The sequence below is a fragment of the Triturus cristatus genome, chromosome 4_1 (assembly GCF_964204655.1).
Source record: "Triturus cristatus chromosome 4_1, aTriCri1.1, whole genome shotgun sequence".
NCBI lineage: Eukaryota > Metazoa > Chordata > Amphibia > Caudata > Salamandridae > Triturus > Triturus cristatus.
In genome coordinates this window covers 432,187,826-432,210,393 of record NC_140585.1, presented here as the reverse complement: position 1 = coordinate 432,210,393, position 22,568 = coordinate 432,187,826, and the positions used below count along the sequence as shown (strand labels likewise).

Sequence of the window (22,568 nt, the reverse complement as noted above, 5' to 3'; positions counted from 1 at the left end):
CCAAGCATTGCTTCTACACATGTGCTTGGCCCTTTGCTTTACAACAACTAAATAAATTGTTTGGGAAAGACTTTAAGGATAAATTAATATGTCCACGTACTTACCTTGATCTTTGCTGATCACATTCTTGCATTGGGTATTGCTGATATGGGTCTGACTCTTGAAAGCTGCATTAGAAAAGTACACATTCGAAGCAACTTGTAACATGACAGACACACAGATAATGAAGTTGGGGTGACCTACAAAGGTCAACCTTGTTTATCATAATCACTATCTGAGGCTATCTGGTACTGGCTTTTAAGAAAGTGTACCATGCCAGAATTTTACCTTTTGATAACCTACGTTGAAAATGAAATCTGATCAAGAACTATTATTTGGATGGATGACTCTTGATAATATCGAGGAATACTTCCCTTTTTGAAACAGACCCTTATTTTATAGAATTCTGTGATGTTGCAGAGGATATCGTTCTAATTTTTGTTTTTTTTCTTCTGAAGACAGATACAACTGTACAATGCTCGATTAGCAGTGAAGAGATTGAATACTGGTACAAATTGCAACCTCAGGGCACTGTTAACTTTACAACAGTGAAATTTAACTATGTAATCAACTTTGCAGGTACTCTATGTTTTACTTTTAATTGTTTCAAAATCTGTCCCTTAGTGCTGCCTAAAATGCGTTTACTCTGTGTTTGTATGTTCCCCAGTTATTTGTCCCCAAGGCACATAACACCTGTGCTTGCTAAGATTATCCATAATGCTTCTATTTGTTGACATTAATGCTTCTCCTTTATTCCATGGTTTTGTTTAGAATAAAATAGAACAAAGTTGAAGTTCGGTCAATCTAATACAGTTTAGTTATGATGATGACTTGAGTGACTGAAACTAGCATGCTTTTGTTGGTCTACTTATAAAAGTGCATAAATGTAGGGTAATTGAGTGCACAGCCAAGCACCAAAGCCTACGGTACCAGTCCCCACTGGTATGTTTGCAACAGATTATTTATAATGGGAGGTTAACCTAAACATCTATAGAAATTTCAATATTATTAGGGCATATATTGAGCCATATCAAATAAGTCTATAAATCCATTATAATCCAGTGAATTTCTGTAATCGTTTTTACTGATAGATACTTGAGTTGAAATAGTTCAGTTTTCTTAAATATTATGTATTCAATCCTACAACCAAAACATTTCATGAAATATTGCTTTCTCAAGGCTGTGATCAACGTTGCCAACAACTTTATACAAGAAGCTTTCGCATAGCCAATAGTTCCCGCCTTTGGGACCTTATAAGTATTTAGTTATGCCAGCACCTTATCCTGTGTGCTGCAACATCTACTGGTACTTCACGTGCCTCTAATGAACGGCCACACGCTGAAGGTTGGGCTTCCGTGCTATTTAATGAACACTGTAAATGAAATTTATGCCTAGATAGGGCAAGTCTGCAACCTAAAGGAATTTGAACAATGAATAAAATAAATGTTATTCAAATAATGCCTCCACTAACTGCACCTGTTGGTGATGCAATCGAAACAAACCGATATTGATTAATAGCAGGAGTGGCATGATTCATGTTACTTTATTTATTTTTACTGCTTCTTTCTGAAATGTGCAAGTAAACATGGGATGAATTTGTCTTATTGTTTGTAGTATCAAAACGCTTACTATAATTTTGCATTGTATTTGATAGTTATTAACCAGGTTTTAACATGTGCAGTGCCTAGACGGAGCCTAAAGGCACTCTTTTTAACTGATATGCACACTGGTGAGAGCACTGACACACACCAGAACACCGTCTCACAAGAAGATGTATGTGGTCTTTTATTTTGCTATACACGCAATATGAAATTTCTCTCAAAAAGTAGCTCAATCACAAGGAGCAAAAGGAATCAGTGTGCAGGTGTATTATGCTGGACATGATATGATATATCTGAGGTAACAGCAGTGACGGTAATTACTTAAGATAATTTGTTATATAATTAATGTTAAAGTGATTAGAGGATGATTAATGTATTGAGGAAATAGTACAGCAGGAATAGTACACCCCAGTTCAGACCCAGCCATATGCAAATTAGTCTTGACCCTGTTCCTTATGGGAACAGTCCAGCCCGAACTGCCAAGCCTGGTCTTTCCTAGACTGGAAAAACGCATCTTGGGACCGGTTTCGGGGTAACACCCCTCATCAGCCAGGCTAGCTTGAATCCAGTGGCAAGTGAGGAAGGGATCCATGTCTGGGCATACCCTGCAACTTAAGGCGATCAAAGCAAACACAAGGAAATGATGGACGGAGTGCTGAAACCTTTCAGACACTCACCCCCAGTCACAGGTGTGGGTTGAATCCATCATCATTCTTTAGCTCACTTCGCCACCCCCGTTCAGAACAAGTCATATTCAAATCCGTCTTGACCCTCTTTCCTATGGGAACAGTCAAGTCCGAACTGCCAAGCGGGTCTTCCCTGTACTGGGAAAAATGCATCATTTCTTGGGTCTAATGAAATCCAGGACTCGACTCAGTCTGAGTTTCAGCCCTATCATTGCACCAAGACAACTTTGGTCTTGGGGCTTGATGACCCAAGAATGCTGACAAACCAGGGCTGTTCTTCAGCCTTGATTCTGTTGGATTTGCCCACCACATTGAACACAGTCTCTCACTTAAACCATCCTTTGGCATCAGTTCAGGTCTACACTTTTGCCTGAGTAAAAAGTTTTCTTTTCAATAGCTTTCAAAATATTTATTTGGCCCCCTAAAGCTTTGAATTCAAAGGCTTCCTTTCTTTCCTTTGTGGTTTCCCAGGGCTCTTCCTAGAGCCCCACTCTTTATCTGTAGGTCTAATCTCTTACTCAATTAATTCGCTCTGTTTGAAATACATGAGTTAGGCTGAAGATCCTCAAATCCAGCTTTCTGTAGACAATGATAACTTCTCTACTATACAAACTTGTATCTCTGTGACAGTGCGGATGAGGCAAAGCACACCCATTTTAAGTAACAGCAAGACCAAGTTCATTGTATTCTCGTCCTACAACTCTCCAGTGTCGCTACCCGAATTTGCCACTGTCCTCCGCGTTCTCCGTTTGCAATTTAAGCTTCCATCCTGACCAAAAGTTTTCTTTCTGAAAACTCTCTTCTACATGCTTTGTTACTGAAGCTGCTTTGCTAGATTCTTCCCATTTTTCCAACTCACACACATCAGGTGGTTGTTCAGGCCACCATCTTAAGTAGGTTAGACTGCTGTAATGCGCTGTTTTTAGTATCTCCTTCTGCCATCTTACAAAGGCTTCAAATGATCCAAAATGCTGCAACTTGCTTAGCTCTGCAGTTACACAAACAAAGCCTCTATTTACAACAGCACTCCGAAATCAGCACAGGCTACCCTTTAACCCCTTCGCCGCGGCACAAATTTTGCCGCCGCGCTGGGGGGGGTTTGGGGGCAGCGCGGCGCCCCCATGCTCGTGACGGAACCACTGCGTCATGAGTCACGGGCGTGCTGTGCTCATGACGGAGTGGTTCCGTCACGACTCCGCCCACTGCGCTAATCGCCCGCACAGGCGGGGAATTAGCGCCGCGTGGGCGGAGCGGCCGCCAACGGCCGCAGCATGACGGAACCACTCCGTCATGAGCACACGACGCCCGTGGCTCATGACGGAGTGGTTCCGTCATGAGCAGGGAAGGGGTTAAAAAACAGGTTATCATGAAATCGGTGCATCACCTACCATGCCTTCTTTCATTTTGGTCTAAAATTCCATCAAGGTACATTTCTGTATTACTGCACTCCACGCTTGCTTCGTTCTTCCAAGGTACATCTCAATAATCTTAGTGTACTGTCACTATTTGAAAGGAGTGTTCGGGACATCTTTACTGCTTAACGTGTGATGCTTAAAGATCACTTCACTGAACTGATCATCCTTACTGCCTGATTGTGTAACTATTTAAGTCTCCACTAAGAGGAAAACAATTTTAAAATGTTTCTTTTTTGTTAGGCTTAACTAATGCATTTGTTTTGATACACTTGTGTTTTCTATACAGAGATGAAACAAACCAATGTGACGACTGGAAAATCACGTCCAGTAAAACGAGCACCATTTTCAATTGGTGCATTTAGGTAAGTGTGTAAGGAACGCTATGCAGTTTTAGTGGTTCTCTGAAAAAGATACCTGCAAATTTGTTTTCTGTTCCAGTAACCTAATCACCACATGCTGGCACAGTTGCTCTGATACGCCATTCTCAATAGCTCAGAAGCAGATAGAGACATGGTGTTTGTTAGACCTGCCAGCCCTTTGGCTGTCCCCTCCTCATTTTTTCCTCCTTTACCCTCTAATTTTTCTGTCCACTAGTTTTTTTTGGTGTTGACTTAGAGGCTCTGGGTGCCCCATCATCACTAATTGACGGTGTGAGAGAGCGCTCCTCCACAAAATGGTGGCCTAAACTGTCACCTTAGAACCTGGGCCATAGGCTGGCATGAGGAGTTCCAGAACCTTCTGAGCCACTCTAGCCAGTCAGGGCCCAGGCTATATATAGAGGTGAGGTGCGACGGCCATTTTGTGTGGTGAACTGAGGTAGTCAGGAGTAAGGCACCAGAGTGGGGAGGTAGGAGCGCCAGAGGGGTGGGGGGAACTGACTGTTCTTAGGGCCTGCTTTTTCTCCCCCCTCGGTTGACACCACCCCCTACCTCGTGACCTAGCCCTGCCTTCAGCCTCTGACCCTGGGATCACGTTAACCTTTTGTGCTCCCCGCCTAGTCAGGACCCCTGAAGAGAACTGGGGAAGAGAGTGACCATTTCTGACCTTATCCACCATTTTCCTGACTGTGCCTGGGCCCCCCCTATCTTGTTCCACCACTGGCGTGTGGCCTGTCGCATTCCAACCAACCTGTCCTGAGCCTGGGCGTCGCTGTGAGGAGACGGGGGGCGCCACCCCCGAACTGCCGGCCACCCCTTAATTTGTGCCACCCCCGTCGGGGCTGTCCCAGAGAATAGCTCACCACTGCGGCCCAGGGCCGGAAAGATCGCCCCCATAGTCCTCGGGGCCCGTGGAGAAGCCCAGGGCCCCATCGCTGCAGTCAAAGCAGGAAAGCCCACTGGAACCCTGCAAAGGCCTCACCAGGCCTGGAGCCATCCTGTTAGGGCCGCGCAAGGCCGTGAAGCGGATTCCCTCCCATCACGTGACGGACCCGCCGCCGGGTGATTTGCCGACTGGGCCGCGCCCCGCAGGTCGTGCTGCATCGGCGGCTGCGGGCGCGGGCCCTGGAAGTCTGAGGGAAACTCCGGAGCCGTTTGGAGTCCTGCGGAGCCCCCACCACCTCGCCGGACCGCGCCGAGTGGAGCGCTGCCTCTGTAGGGCTCCAGGACAAGGGAGTTTGGGGCCCGAGGACCTCGCCTCAGACAGAGAGTCCCGTTAAGGCCTTAGGTACTTGCCGGGGATAGCACTAATGAGGTACTGAGTACACCGCTAAGCGGAAGGGCCACTTTTAAGGCGCTATGAAATTACCAAGTGCAGTGCTATGTTAATGACTCTATTTAAGGCGCTATGAAATTACCAAGTGCAGTGTTATGTTAATGACTTTATTTAAGGCACTATGAAATTACTATGTGTAGTGCTACGTAAATGACTCTATTTAAGGCGCTATGAAATTGATATGTGCAGCGCTATGTTAATGACTCTATTTAAGGCGCTATGAAATTGCTATGTGCAGCGCTATGTTTAATGACTATTTAAAGCGTTATTGAATTTGCTGTGCTGTGTTTGACCACCAGGTGGCGCGCTTGATTTCACATCAGGGCTAAGGTACTTAAGTACTGCCAATTTAACCACAACTAAATGTTTTGACCCTAATGTGGTGTAGATAAAAACTGAATAGTTTAATTTGAAAGAAAAGAGAATCCTGAAAAAAGGAAAGATAAAGCTTTTCTAACTCTTATAATATGTTGGTGTAGTGTCGTTTTTAGTGGTGATACGCTGGAGTGCTGAGGTGAGTGTGATGCAAGCACGACATGTTACTCCGGAACGAGGCCTTTCCACCTGAGCCAAGCTACCCTAGGACTTTAGGTCCAACAGTGTTGACCTGGTGTCTTGCAGATATTGGGATAGAATTACTAGAGACGGTGGCCCATTCCTGGCAACCCAGTAATAGATTACTCCTAATCGAGAGTTGAAAAGCCATATAGGATGCATGCTAAATTGAAAATTAGAAGCTTTAACACATTGTTGTATAAACTAATATTCCTGGTGTGAGAAATGAATTCTGAATAGTTTCAATAATTTTATTGTAAAGTGTTTATTAACCTTCTTATAAGGTTGTAGTTTTTTAACATCACTATCACCACCTCTTTTATAGAGAAGTTTTGTTGCTCCTTTAATGTTTATACTTTTAACTGCCCTGCATATGAAATCTAGAGGAACTATTGGATTAAAAGTTTAGCTAATTATTCTAAAGCACCATTTTTCTAAATATTTTTAAATAAGTAGTGCAGCTGTTGAGTAATTTGAGTACCTCTGCTGTTGCATACACTTTTACCTCACTTTCATTTGTTATGCTATACAGTAGAATATCCTATTTCAGGGTTACATTAGCATATCTTTGACCTTTCCATTTACATTCAAAAAATTAAAGCATTTGTGTCCTTGGTCTTGCCTCACATCAACATTGCAAATTGAATTTTTCTTCGCCTCACTGTTTATCTCCTTGCTTGCCTTTAATGTTTTGAATAAACTGCTTTAAGCCTATTATTTATCTTTTAAAGAGACCATATCACAGCAACGTAACACAATTTACAGTGGCTGAGGGTGAAGTGCACAGCCAAATCTAAATGTTTAGTATTTGTTTAGTTTTAGTACCTCACAAGATCCTACTCGTGTTTCAAAATAGTATCTGATGGTTCCTTGTAGACCTTAATGACAGCTGCGTCCTTCTGTTAATTCTCAAATAATATGAAACCCACTCTGATGGTTGCTCTGTTTTCTGCCCATGGCTTTGGAACTCACTACCTTTACAGCCCAGCTACTTGGAGAACCAGATACTCTTTGGAAGTAGCTACAGACCAAGCAGTTGAGCATCTATTCCAAGCTGCTCCTCTAATGTTTGCTAGTGAAACATTCAGCCAGAGCCAAGAGGCCACTTGGGGTTGAAAGAGCACTTCCGAAAAAACAAATGTACATATACAAACTTTTTTTGGGAGTAGCAAATACCTTAATTTTAAATTATTTGAAGGGAATGTTTGAATAAAAACCCTAGAAGGAGAAAATGTGTCATTTATGATACTAGCTTTGAGCTGTAATTCTGAGAAGTTAGTTGCTAGCGTGTATGTGATTATAATGATATCAATTTTGTTGCCTTATAAGTGAACAGATCCTTTTTAGCAGAGGAAGTGGAAATAATACATGCTGCAGAAATTAGCAGCTCATAATGCCCGTTTATCATTTTCCTTCATCAGATTTGTTTTTTCTAATTGTCTAAAGCATTTTTCTAACCTTTCTATTTTGTTTTCATTGCTGAAGTTACGTCTGTGGAAATGAGTCCATTCCTGTACCTTCCCACTGGGAAAATGTAACTAAAGAAGAACCTTACCAAGTAAGAATCTGCATGGCATGTATTTCTGTACTTGACTTTGACTTGTGTTTTCCAGTTTTCTAAAAAAACTTTGTCTCTCTTGTTTGCTCTTGCTTATAAGTGAGGTCTACCAATGCTTTTTGAAATGGCAGTAATTTGTTGGAATCAGACCCTCACTGGGTTCATATGTCTTGCTTAGGGAATATTCAACTTGTGGATTGATGGCAGTTGTGGAGAAAATGACCATAATCAGAAGCAGTCTTGCACACCTTACCCAGTAGGTTTAAGGTACCCAATTAGGAAGTATCCATCGCTCCTTTTGTGAATGGCCTCCCCTGTTCCATGCCCCCCAACTCCTACTTGAAAAGGTATTCTGTGTGTACACATTTGTGAAGTACCCCTTGGTTGGAAAGCACCAAGCAGCAGCACTTATCCACCTGAACTACTGGATAACCTTTTCCCCTGCTAAGATTTTGAAGGTGTGTTTTACCTCTGTACCTAGCCAAACAAGCTAGCGTAACTCTGAGATTAATCAGCCTCCACTGGCAAAATCCCCCCTCAAAAATTACTAGAACCATGCAAAATCCATTTCTCCAGGATCCTGATATCAATACGCTGATATCTATGATTTCTTTTGACCAAATCTGGGTTTTAAGAAAATCTGGTCCTCTTTTAATCCCCCAAAAGGCAAAACATATGGCGGGGAAGGAAAGTAATTCTGCAGTCATCTGTACGCATCTCTATACCACCTCCAGAAGAACGATGCCAAAGAAAAATAACGTACCCTTACAATCTACTAAATCCTAGGTACCTAGCCCTAATACCTTTGGGGGTATGCTACCCAAATGTATCTTAACATTTGGAATTAAATAACTCTTGACAGCATAAAACACGATGTACACTGATTTGAGCAGACATTTCCCGTAGTCTGTTTGACAGCGGCTCACAGGAGAACATTTGTGTGTCTTTCTGCAGGGACCCCAATATCACACGCCACAGTTTCCTGTTGACCGCTTAAAGTCCCTAGAAAATATTTGTTTCCTGACTTCTCGTAAAACCATCATAAATTGTACCTTTGTCCTCTAGCTCACTGTTGCATGCTTCATTACTCCCTTGCTTGATTTGTGCTATTTAAGTATTGCTAGATACGTACAATTAAGCAATTCTGCCAAAACAAAAAAATGAGATGTAGAAAGTGCGTACATAGGTTTCACAATTATTTGCTTTATTCCTCATGTCCATAATGTTATGGCTTACTTGAACAATCAAATATGAATATATGTTCCAAATTAGATTTTGTAAGTAAATATTTTTAACCTTTGCCTTGGAAGTTATCATCTTTTGCGTGGTATCCCACAAATTTTTGCCTTCTGTTGATGAACCCGTTTTTTGTTGGTCAAAGGACTCTCTGGACGTTACCCCTGGTATACAGTGGCAAAGTGCTTGTGCTTTCCCTTTCAAAGCTGTAAAAGTGGTATAACCTGATTGCCACACCAGATTTAATTGTCAGTTGCTAGTGTATGGTACCCAGGGCCTGTAAATTAAATACTAATAAGTGGGCTGCAGCACTCCTTGTGCCATCTACTACAGAAGGATTGTAAAACATGTATCCAGGTCTGCCACTGAAGCCTGGGTGTGTAGTTTTGAACTGCCATTTCGGCCTGGCAAATAAACCTTTTGCCAAGCCTTAACATTCCATTTTAATATGTAAACGTCCCCCCTAATGTAGGCCTTCAAGCCCATATGGCAGGCTGTATGGTATCTTAAAAATTATTTATATATATATATATCTATGTATAGATAGATATATATTTTGACAAAGGTGTTGGCCCAAATGCGTTGTTAAGAATAAACAACAAATGAATTCTCCCCCACAAGTGCTTATTCCTCTGGGAGGAGGAGTGTATATGTATATAGTGAAGTACAATGGAAAGAGGACTATGTACTGGTGGTCATGGATATTTGTACTCTATATACTAGCATTCATCATGCGGATGGTTTAACAGCTGTTAAATATGTTCTAGACAAGCGCAACATCGAATTTAGTCAGCACAATGGTATGATATTACGCATGATACAAATCTGCCTAGAGAATAAATATTTTCTTTTCAACAAAGATTTACCGGCAGCAGAGAGGAGTTGCGATGGGGGCATGCTTTTCCCCATCCTATGCATGTTTACATGTGGGGTGGTGGGAGGAGCATGTCCTTAGAGACACCCACAGACTTATTTTTGAATCCAATATAGTTAAATTCTGGAGGTTCATAGATGACATTTGTTTAATTTGGAAAGGTACCCCTGAATCGGCTATGACTTTCCTCAACACTATCAACATCAATAGTCTCAACTTACAATTCACTGCCGACATCAGTAAATCCTCTGTCCAATTTTTAGACGTTGAAATTTATATTGACAAAAATGTTATTCAAACCAAATTACATAGAAAGAAAACAGCTGGCAATGCTATTTTACACGCTAGTAGTGCCCATCCTGGCCATCTTATTAAAAGCATACCATATGGTGAATTTTTACGTATGCGTAGAATCTGTAGTTCTAACTCTGATTTAGAAAAATGTCAACTTGAGTCCCTGAATAGATTTCTTGCCCGTGGTTATGATTTGAAGGAGTTGGAATTGGCCAAGACTAAGGCCAATAACCATACCAGAGAGGACTGTTTAAATACCTTTGCACAATCTAAAAAAAGAAACCCAGATGGTGTTCTTAAAGATGATCAAGATGGAATTAGGCTTATAACCACGTTCAATGTAGAAGAGAGAAAAATAAGAGGTATCTTAACTAAACACTGGCCTCTATTAAAAACAGACATTACTTTAGCCCCTCTTTTACCTGACAAACCACTGATCACTTTTAGAAGACCTCCCTCAATGAGGGATGCTCTGGTTAGAACTAACCCGGAGGTAATTAACCCTAGCAATTGGTTATCCATTAAAACAGGTTTCCGCAAATGCAGCTCTTGCAGGGCCTGTAAATTTGGCAGAAATACTACAGAATATTGCAGTGTATTTGAGAACAGCCCTACTAAAATTCACAAATCTCTGACATGCCGCACAGACTATGCAGTGTATGTATTGGAATGCACCTGTAAATTGAAGTACGTGGGAAGTACAAAATTACAAGTTTTCAATCGCATCCTTCAACACCTCAGAGCAATAGTCAATGCAGACGATAGTTACCCAGTAGCACGGCATTTCAAATTGGTACATAACAAAAACCTTAATGATTTATGCTACTTTGTCATTGACTCTGTACAAAAGAATTTAAGAGGCGGAAACAGAGAAAAGCAGTTAAGACAATTGGAGTGTAAATACATTATTTTACTAGACACTAGAATCCCGAAGGGACTAAACACAGGAGAGGATCTCCATAACTTTTTATAAAGTTATTATTCTTCGCTGGGTTAATCAGGAATTAGTTGTTTTAACTGCATTATCTGCATCCAGAAAATTTCTACACTGCATTGCTAATTTATTACAGTATTTGGACTCTATGGGACTCAGTTATGACTTATATATTTTTAATGAGATCATTCAGTTTATGAATTTTTACGTGATGATTTTGAATACCTAGATTATTATGATCGTACTTTTTGATGGATTGAGTAGTACATTTGTCTTAATCGAGGATGTGGAGAGTATAAGCATTAATGTTGAATATGTTTACAGTCATGCAATATGTGAATTTTATTCACCATCATTTCCCATTTGTTGAATGGATATATTGGATAATGATATGAATTTTAATATCATTCTTGATTTGTAATTTAAATAATTTTTTGATTGTACAATTTTGTATTTTAGCACTAGCACTTTAATTTTATACGTGACTGGGATTGTGCATTGGGACAAATTCATATGTAGGAGCTACTATTTAAGTCACTTGGCTGCAATTAAAAACTCCAAAATTTAGGCTTTTTTTATAAACTGCTTAAATGATAAGATCAGTCTTTTAAATACTTAATGTTTTATACATTTTGTATTTTTTCGCATTTTATATATTTAACTGTGATAATAATGTATTTATTTAGTTATTTATATATTTATGAATTTTAAACTTATACTTGTAAATTTGCAAGTATTTTGTTTAGCTCCTTGCTCTAACCGTCACGTAGCACTGATTATCCAATCTATCACAGTATAAAAATCATGTGTTTCACCGGGGGGTCATGTGATCAAGGCTGTGTGTTCACAGCCGAAACGCGTCATTCTGACAATGGAGGAATAAATCAAGCACACAAAACTCTTTACGGCGCACTTTGTGGTCTGTACCTGTGTAACTTGGGAAGCTTTGCTTGAGTGATCCAAGACTATTGAATTTATATATATATATATATATATATATATATAGGTAGTTATAGTTAGGACCACGTTTCCATAGGAAATCCGCAACATTCTATTTTGAATAACTTTGGCGCCGGTCGACGAATCCTCGCGAATTTTTCAAAATAGGTGGGGCGCTACGCTCCGCTCCTACCCTGAAAGTCTCGGGGGGGATTCGTCAAGCGGGGGCTGAGATAAAAGGGGGGTCCCAAAACGCGTTTTTCCCATGCATTTTTCCATAGGACCTTTAGACAGGGCTACAGCCCGAACGGCTGAACAGAATTACTAGAAATTTGGCAGAGAGGTAGTCCTCAGGTCAAGGAAGTGCCTTTTGTAGGTTTGGTGTAAATCTGTTCAGTAGATTCTGAGAAAATAGCCTTTAAATCAATATATATAACTGAGCCAGCTTACGGTGCGCTTACCGTACGCGTACGGTGGCGTGCGCGAGCGCGATTCTGATTGGCTCTTAGATCTTAGTAAACATTCGAATCGGCCGAAACCAGGAAGCGGCGGCCGCCATTTTCTCTCTCGCACTGAGAGTGATGTTTAAAATATAAAGCACAAAAACATGTAAAGGGGCTGTTTAGACAGCTCCCACACACATAGCAATGTTGAGGGAGTCCCCAAAGATCCCCCAAGGCCAAAAACGGAATTTTTATTTTTTCGCTAATTTCGCCGATTACGCTTATGCGTACGGTAAAAAATTATAAAAAAAAAAAATTATCCACACTCTCCCCACCCCGTGTGCAATTGGTGCCCGAAGGTCACCAATTGTGCATGGCTTATTAAAGATGAGTTAAACTAAAATATTTAAACAAAAATAATAAAAAAAAAAAATATCCACACTCTCTCCACCCCGTGTGCAAATGGTGCCCGAAGGGCACCATTTGTGCATGGCTTATAACTTTTACGAAAAATTAAAATATTACCTTTCAAAACGAAGTGCATCATATGTCCTCCATGTGCGCACGGTGCGCGAAGCGCATCGTGCGTACATGGCCCATCTAGCGTAACGTGGGTGCGCGTAGCGCACCGCGTGCCCACCGTGCGTGCACGGCACTAACTGCGTAAAGTGGGCGCGCGGTGCGCGCACGGTGCGCGAAGCGCACCGTGCGCGCACGGAACGAACTGCGTTAAGTGGGCGCGCACGCCACGAATGGCGTAAAGTAACTTAGCATTTAAAAAAACGTACAAATTCACTGAAAAAACCATAGGTTTCACACACGTTATAGTTAGGAATTAGCATTTAAAAAACCTTGCAAATTCACTGAAAAAACCATAGGTTTCACACATGTTATAGTTAGCGGAAATTTTACTGATAAAAAACCAATGAAATTCCCCCGTTATAGTTAGTGCAGGCAACTATAACTCACGCGACCGCAATCTTCTGCTGATGACATGTGTCTTTATGAAAAAAAAATATTTGTAATATATGTATAGCTAAAAATGTATGGAAGAAGACATGGGCAAATAAGTGTCTAAATACAGTATTAGCATCAGCAGAGGATTGCGGTCGCGTGAGTTATAGTTGCCTGCACTAACTATAACGGGGGAATTTCATTGGTTTTTTTATCAGTAAAATTTCCGCTAACTATAACATTGTTGAAACCTATGGTTTTTTCAGTGAATATATATATATATATATATATATATATATATATATATTTCACTGAAAAAACCATAGGTTTCATTTTTTCTTTTTTTTTTTTTTAAACATAGTTTATTGGTTTTTTACACCACCACATATAAAACCTTGCATAATTTGTTTCACCATACGTTCTACAAATGAAGCACAAGCCCCCCGCCAATTATACAATACCTAAAGCAGTGCCATAAAATTCCCTCCTGATCTATACAACGCATAAACCAATAAGCTACGTAACAAAACCTCTACCCTTAACCCCCACGAAACTTCTAAATTCCCTCCCCCAGTCCTCCTCAACAACGCATGCGGCCATCTCTGCCCTCTAATGTCGTACAGCCCAAGGAATACCAATGTGTCGAGTTATGTGACGTGCCCAGTTTGCTCCGGGGGCACCCCCTCAACCCCGGGGCGGTCATCGAAAAAACCATAGGTTTCATGCATGTTATAGTTAGGAATTGGCATTTAAAAAACCTTTGAAATTCACTGAAAAAACCAAAGGTTTCAGGGGCGTTATAGTTAGGAATTGGCATTTAAAAAACCTTAGAAATTCACTGAAAAAACCATAGGTTTCAGGGGCGTTATAGTTAGCTGGACATTCCCCTCGTACAAAACCCTAGAAATTCCCCTGTTATAGTTAGTTCAGCTAACTATTACTTGCGCCCCCGCAATGCACTGCTGATGACGTCACATATTACATCACTCATGACATGGTCAGTGACATTACTGATGACATCACTGATCGCTTGACGAATCACCACGAAACTTTCAGGGTAGGAGCGGAGCTGGCCAAAAGTTTGGAAAATTTCGCGAGGATTCATCAACCGGCACCAGACTTATTGGGAATAGGATGTTGCACATTTCCTATGGTAAATAGGTCCTAACTATAACTATCTACTCTTAGTGAAAGACTTTCAATGTAATCTATTCCCTGGGGCAACGCTGGCAGTGCTAAAATCAGTTTGGGAGAAGCTAGAAAAATGGATCATTAACTCATTTACATAGTAATTTAATAACCAATTTAATGGTCCAGTTGGATTTTACATTACTATTTTGGAAATGATACATTTAAAGAGTTATGTCCTGCCTAATACTAAAAGGCTGTCCTGCCAGATTCCAGCAGTGAGATCTTAGACAGTCAACAGAGGGCTCCGAGTGTGGTAGGGAGGCTCCTCCCTTGAACATGATGGCCTGAGTGTGTCTCCAGTCCCTTCCTGAGCTTCAAAGGATGATTACTTTGTCACTGACAGATGAAGCTCATACCTAGACCTGCCTCCTCTTTGTGTCTCTTGTCCGGCTGGTTCCCAACCTAGGGGGAGGGGAAAAAGTGACCAGTACTGGTTTGGGATTGGACAAAGGAGTGCCCTCTAACCCACAGGCTGGCAGTGGACATACATATAAACCCCACAGACGTCTCCTCAAGACACTCTTGTGCTTGTAAAGAATTAGGAGGAGAACTGCCCTGCTGCCCTGCTGTCTGAAGAACTTGCTTACCTTGATCCCCGGTCCCTTATGTGACCCCAGGGGTTTGTTGCCGGACCAGAGGGCTCTCTCCATACAACTGCCAAGCTGACCAGTTCCAAATGAACCTGCTTGGACCCTGCCGCTAGCCTCTGCTGAAGTGAGTCCTAACCCTTGCTGAATGAAGTGAGTCTTAACCCCAAGTGGTGTTAGAGCATACTCCTTCTGTCCCCAACCTGCAAGACATGAGACTTAGACGCATTTTGCCAGCTTTCTGCCTGGAGAACATACAATGACCAGGGTCGCAGTCGAAGCCTTAGTTGTCATCATAACATCTCCTGTCATTTTCAACGTGATTCTTTACCTCTCTGAAGGAGATCCAACTTCCTTAAAAATGTCTTAATCCAAACGTCAAAGGCTTCATTGAGATTGATGCTGAGCAGCATCCAATCGATATCCAGGCCTCCTTGTACTTAGCTCGCTCTGAGCTTTCGACCATGCTGGGACCCCACTGTTTGACAACCAGCTGTAGTGGAGTCCAGCTTTGGATCCAATTTACAGTTTGCCCAACTGAAGACTCGTCAACGACCATTTTTTCTCCATAAAAATTTCTAATTCAGATGGTAAACATGTTTCCGGAATGATCCTGGTCCCTGGACCCGACCTGCACTCCATCGCAGTCAGCCTTAACTTTTGAATTTGACCTAGTCTACTGCATCCAGATACCTGCAGTTGGTGCTTTTTGGTTCTATTTTTAATTCAAAGTTTAAACCTTTATATCTCATGCTGTACTAATTAGAGTTTTGTTGCTAGTTTTAATTCAGACCATCAAAGGTTATATCTACAGTTGTACTTACTGGATTTTTGTCGTTTTGGTGCATTTTAATGTTTAAATATTCTCTAATTTTCTAAATAGGTTTGGGATTTTATTTGTTGTGGTTTCACTTTATTATGATTTGAGTGGTGCATAATGACTTCAGACACACAAGATGGTGGGAGAATACTTGAAATAAGTCTAACTACTGGCAGTTGCTTGGGGTTGCGTTCCAACCCATTGTTCTTTTTTCCTGTATGCCACCTCGGATCACACCCAGACATATGCAAATCAGTCTGGACCCTGCTTCAATAGCACAGTCCGGCCCGAATTGTCAAACCAGGTCCTTTCTGAACTGGAACACAAGCATACCAAGATTAATTTCACTTGGTTTGGTGCTCTTCAGTTGGGTGTAGCTTGGTTCCAGTGGCATAGTGAGCAAGGGACCTTTATCTGGGAATACCTTTATCTAATTAAGGCTTTACATCAAACACACAAAAGGTGATGCAGGGGTGTGGAATTTAATAAAATATCTATTTGCCAATGAGGCAGGTTGCTTCATAAATCTCCCTGTCGTGAATTAAAATCCATTTGTCCCTTTTGTGCCATGTTATGCGTTGAGAAGTTATGGCAGCAATCTCATTATATAGGAGCTCTGAAATAGCCTCTCTGATTATGCCAGGGCTCCTTCCATAGTAGGGTTTGAATACTAACAATTCCCTTTGTTGCCACGTTTCCACAGATCTACATACTGGGGCTGAAGGTAATGGTAAGCGACAGTTCCAGGGTTGGAATGCCCTTTTGAGTCTGTGCAAACCTACTAACTTTCATGTTTTAAGGGTTTTCACCAACTCTTCTCTAATCTTTTCCCATACTGAGAAAGGTTGGATCTTTACTCCTGACAATGGCAGACCTAAAACTTCTTCCTTGGTTGGGAAAAAATTGGTTGGAGGGGGAAGTAAACTTGCAAACACATGAGCAAATCTACACCTGCATATTTGCTTATGTTAAAATGCAGTTCACAAATATTTTCTAGGAGTGTCAAGAATTCCTGTCATGCGAGGGGAGGAAAACGGTAACCAGCGTAAACGGACTACATCTCCCAGGATGCTTAGCGGTTGAGAGGTTATGTAAACAGGAGAGCTGTTACATAACTCAAGGAAAACACGCCCTTATGTAAACAGGAGAGCTGTTACATAACTCAAGGGAAAACACGCCCTTATGTAAACAGGAGAGCTGTTACATAACTCAAGGAAAACACGCCCTATAAAGGGAGGAACCGGGAGGTACAAGGCTGTCGGATATTGTGTTTACACCGACGTACCTGCTTCGTGAAGAGCAGTGTTCCGGAGTGGTGCTCCAGTAAGGCAAGAACGGAGGTAGGTCGAGTCGTTACTCCCTGGGCTGTGTCTTGCCCCATCATCACCTGTGAAGGACCCGGAAGCTCTACCGGTCAACCATTGAGCTTCGCTTTTTGACTCGGCTGAGTCAAAGCGCAGTGGCGCTTTTGCTGGTTGGAGTCGTAACTCCCAGCCCGACCAGAGATACAGGGACTGCCAGCTGTAACGCACACCAGGAGGTGTTTGCCGGGTTACAGACTCGGAAGTCCACAGGATCGATCGAGCGGCTGCTCTCGGTTCAGTCTTCTTGCTTTTGATTGGGGTATCGGTGACGCATCACCAGGAGGTGACTCCGCGTCCCGGTGCAGTCTGAGGAAGAGGTTGAGCGGCTGCTCCCTTCAGGTAGAGACCCCGGCTGGGTGTTTCCCTGACTCCTCGATTATCCCCAACACTCGTCGTGCCCCTCACAGCCTACCGATTGGCATTGTCGGCCATTTCATTTCTGCCCTCTGTTGGCATACGCCGGGATCGGCGTATATGCAGAGGACGGTTAGGACCATCCGTGCTGTGGGCTGGTAACGTACTTAGCCTGGAGGATTCCAGTGACTATTACTTTTGTTTATTCGTTGTATTGTTTTTGCCTTCATTAAAATAACTAACCCTTCACAAGTGGTTGCGTCCTCATTATCGTGTCTGTTAAACGATCCTGAGACGTTCAGGGCGTTACAAGGAGTACTATTTCTTGGCCTACTTCTGTAAATTCTTAGGAATTCATCAATCGTATATCTGCACTTATCCTAGGACATGGATGCACTTTATTTAATAATTGAGCCCCTGATTGGGTCTGGCGTTAACCATGACCTTTTGTGTATTTATTTTGTTGACCACTGTCTAACTCTGGATGCAAAGTTTAATAAAATACTTTGAACTAAATGGTTGTCGCTCCCTCTCAATCTATCAGCTAACTTCAATTTGAGTGACAGCATTCTGTTCTTTCCCAAGGAGCATATCACCACACAGTTGTTTTGTTCAGTGCCAGGAACTAAAGTGCAATATGTGCCTTTTGAGACCGAAACAATTTTTGCTTTTGCCAGTGTTTGTTATAATTGTGGGGGCCTGGCGGCTCCCAGACCAATCAGGTTTTACAAAACCATGCCAGGGACACATTGACAAAACCAAAAGTCTGACCAACAATTTCAGACCTACTGGCTTTACCAATGCTTGTTTATTTTAATTTTTCCCATAATCTTATTAAACTGGTTCCACTGATTTTCCATTATGAATATTATTGGGAAATACTAGCGTACATCAACACATTTTATTAAATTATGCTGCAAAGTATTGGTATCTAAATATTTTCAGTAGTTTAGCTAAATGTTTTTGCATTTTTTTGTGAACTCTTTATTTTGAAAGCAAAGAATCAATGTTGCTTTCAGGCTTTTGCAAATATTAGCAAGTAATCACAGAGCATTATGGGAGCAGTATACATAGCCTCATATTGCTAAAAATTGAAAATGTGTGTTAGAAATGGGATTTCTGGTTGGCTAGGGCTTGCGCCAAAGCCAGGCAGAAACCACCACTCTAGTCAGGGCTGGGGAGTTACACGCCAAAGATAACCCCTGCTCACCCCCTTGGTAGCTTGGCACGAGCAGTCAGGCTTATCCCGGAGGCAATGTGTAAAGCGTTTGCGTGCGCACACAGCAACAACACCCAAGGCCCACCACAAAAGAAACTCCACACAAGGTTATATATAAAAGTAGCCTTTGTATTATAATAAACACATTAGATGATAATCACATAATTTACACTGTGCCAACTGGCACTGGGCAGAATTTTACAAGGGACTATTTACACGGGACAGGGCCACATGGACCACTGTCAGAATCAGCACAAATCACCAATTGTACATGTAGGACATATACTAACTGTAGCACAAATTATCACTGTAGAGCACAACCAGTAACTACTGGCGCAAAAAACGACCTCAGCGTCATCACACTAGCATCAGGTATAAAACCTATCCTGCATCCATCACAGGGGCATAAACACATTATACAATTTCTCATAAGTCTAACGCATTAGACCTAACCACCTAAGTATAACTACACTAGGGGCGTACATCACACAGGGAGACATAATCTCACTAGCAAGAACAACCTCCTAATCATAAAACCACATTTGGAGGTATAACACAGGGTGTGTAAAACATACTACAAGAATTACATTTCCTAGCACCAAAAGTATTAATATATGAAGCACAATAACACCTAAATCACATTAGGGCCTTGCGCCCTATAAACCTAACAATCCCAACAACCCCCCTGGCCAATTGGCCATCCCAAAGAAGGGGCTCAAATGCCCTGTGTCCCAACAGTCAGGGCGCGCTGCAAGGCAGCGAAAGTCAAGTTGCGCACTTTAGCGCAAACCTAAACGTTGCAGCTGCCCACTACTTGCTGGGCAGCTGGGAATATTAGAATAAGGGCATAAACGGTGCAGCTGCCCACTACTTGCTGGGCAGCTGGAAATGGTCAAAGGAGGCTTGGGCTCTCGATGGCCCTGGCAACAATATGCAAAACGTTGGAGCCAGGTAGGCTCTAAAAACAACCATGTCCCCCAGCACCGGGGAGCCACACGGGGCTCTGGAAACAAATAGGAAAAGCGGGGGAGCCACACGGGGCTCTTAAGATAGACATGCCCCCATAGCGTTGGAGCCACACGGGGCTCTTAAGATAAACATGCCCCCATAGTGTTGGAGCGGCCCGCTGCCATGCGGGCCGCTCTACCCTGCCTCTCCCCACCCGGACTCACTCAGACCACTCACCGGCTGGGGGGGGGCAGAGGCAGGACTCGGACTCTTCTCCTTTTTCACCCGGGCCCCCTCCTGGGACCCGGGGCTTCAGGTGCGCATGCAGGGCTCCCACCGGCACACGGGAGCCCTGCCTTAACGGATGCTGCCTCCCCACTTCACCCGGGCCCCCTCCTGGGACCCGGGACTCTCGGAACATGCGCGGGGCTCTCTCCACTCATTGGAGCCCCGCGAGGCCTCATAGTCTTCCGGGCTGTCTTCTCTTCGGCGGGCGGGGCTTCCGGACTCCAGGGAGGCCCCGCCCAGGTCACAGGCAATCTCTGCCTGACTTCCGGAGCGGCCGCGGCGGTGATTCCAGGTCTCAGCAGCAAATTGTGGGGTGGGCACCCGTGTCTTTCAAAAAGGATACAAACAAGCGGCCATGCGGGGTGGGCACCCGCAAATTAAATATAAAAACAAGCGGGGTGGGCACCCGCCGACCAAAGGTACCAATCAGCGGGGTGGGCACCCGCAGTAAATATACAAATAAGCGGGGTGGGCACCCGCGAGGCCGGCATCATGGGGGAATCCCTACGCTGGGTATTCCCTCTCTCGCTCTCAGCAGCGCGACGCTGCACAGCCCCAGCTCCTCTCTCTGGGGGAATTAGAATAAAGCGCTCCCCAGGCGCTATGTTCAGGACCAACACAAAGTCCTTGATAGATCCATGAAACAGCAAAAAAAAAAGGTCCCACAAAGTCCATCAGGCGTCCAGGGGCCGGGCAGGGCCCAGGGAGGCAAGCCTTCCCCTGGGCCCCAGCAGCAGCACGCCCCTGATAGATTCAAGTCAGAACGAGAACAACATTTTTATGGGGTCACAGCCCCTCTTTTATACACCAAATCTTTTGTTTCCAAAGGTGCAGGGAAGGGGCAAACCAGATGCAACTGGTTCCTTAGCACTTTGTTTTGCTCAGCCCCTCTCCCTATTCACAGGACAGGCCAGGGACATTAGACGCACCACAGGGGGTGGAGCCAGCATTGTGTGGGGAAAGCCCAGCCCTATTCAGGTCCCAGGTGTACTCCTCCCTGCCATCAACATGCAGATCTCCCCACCCACCACCGGGACAGACCCATCCTGACTCCTGGAGACAGACACACCAGCCAATCACAAGCCAGACAGTCACTGCACATTTATGCCAGCGTCTAGAAGTGGCACTTCTACACTAGCCTTAGTAACGCCGCACACATCGCGCAGCATTCACTCTCACGAGTTCGCACATACCAAACTCGGCCCTGCACTCCCCACGCATCAGGAACTAACATGGTCACTCAGATCCCCCATGCATTCCTATGGGAGGGCAGGTCAGTCTCACTCAATGTAACCCAGAGCGCACGCACTTTACACTGGGACACAGTGTTAAAGCGCCTAGAGGCCTAAATCCATTAATACACCATAGGGAAAAGGCTAGGATAAATGCAAAAAGTTCTAGGGGTGAGGCCAAGTCCAACAATGTGTGTACACATTTTTATACTCTAACCACTGTCAGTAGTGCAGTCTGAGCTTACAACATGTACTAGAGCGCTCACCCTAATAATAAAGCCTTTGCATTGATGAACCATAAATACAAGTTTGAACAGCATAGACACATGGATATAAATATTACCTTAACTGCAGGCAATGCCTTTCCCTGATTCATAATGTGTTACTGTAAACTGGCAGCCATAGAGTTTATGCTGTAGTGGGTTGGGCCTACTTGTCCCAAGGACAAAATACACTTGAAGACTTGTTGCCCTTGCCCCCCAAACAATATGTCCTGGGCGTTGGGCTATAGGAATTCCACATCCCTGGTGATGGGAGGAATGCTTGTAATTTATCTAACCACTAGTAATCGCCGGGGGTATCATTCCAACCCATTGTTCTTTCGCTGACCATGGGCCCAGCCATATGCAAATTGGTCTTGACCCTGCTCCTAGGCGATCAGTCCAGCCCAAACTTCCAGGCCCTCCCTGAACCGTAACACACACAACCCATTTGGACAAAATAACAGGGGGGTTGGAAATCTACCCCGAGCAATAGCCAGAGGTGAAAATGATTGCAAGCGTCTTCCCATCTTCTTTTGTCTGTTTAATGTAACGCCCTAAGTGGCAAAATGTATGCCTAGATGTAGGACCTTTGCTTACTGTGCCACTGGAACCAAGCTGCACATGACTGAAGAGCCCCAATCGGGTCCGAGCCAGTCTTGGGTTACTTATATTCCAATTCAAGAGACCCGGCTGGGCAGTTCGGGCTTGACTGTTCCTGTTGGAGCAGGGTCAAGACTAATTTGCATATGACTGGGTCTAATATGAGGCGGCATGGTGGGCAAAATAACAATGGGTGGGAATGCTAGCCTGAATGATTGCCTGTGGTTAGATTTATTGCAAGCTCCCGCCCATCACCTTTTCTGTGTTTGTTGGCATAAATATTTTACACATTGCCTCTAATCTAAGCCTGACTGCTTTGTACCAAGCTACCACTGGATTGAGCTTAAGTTTATTTAGTGACTTTAGTGGTTCACCCTGACAAGGATTTTGATTATTTTACGTGAGTTCTCACACCCTCAGCTAATACTTCAGTTTCTCACATTTCTAACACTTTGAATAAA

General features: G+C 43.2%; 1 protein-coding gene across 1 annotated transcript in view; it reads left to right on the top strand.

Moving 5' to 3' along the window:
• Positions 1–22,568, top strand: part of PARP11 (poly(ADP-ribose) polymerase family member 11) — a 181,193-nt gene that overhangs the window by 22,071 nt on the left and 136,554 nt on the right. The window contains exons 4-6 of the mRNA XM_085652579.1: positions 498–618; positions 4,028–4,103; positions 7,495–7,567. Of these exons, the coding sequence (XP_085508705.1) occupies positions 498–618; positions 4,028–4,103; positions 7,495–7,567 (270 nt within the window). The remainder of the gene's footprint in view (positions 1–497; positions 619–4,027; positions 4,104–7,494; positions 7,568–22,568) is intronic.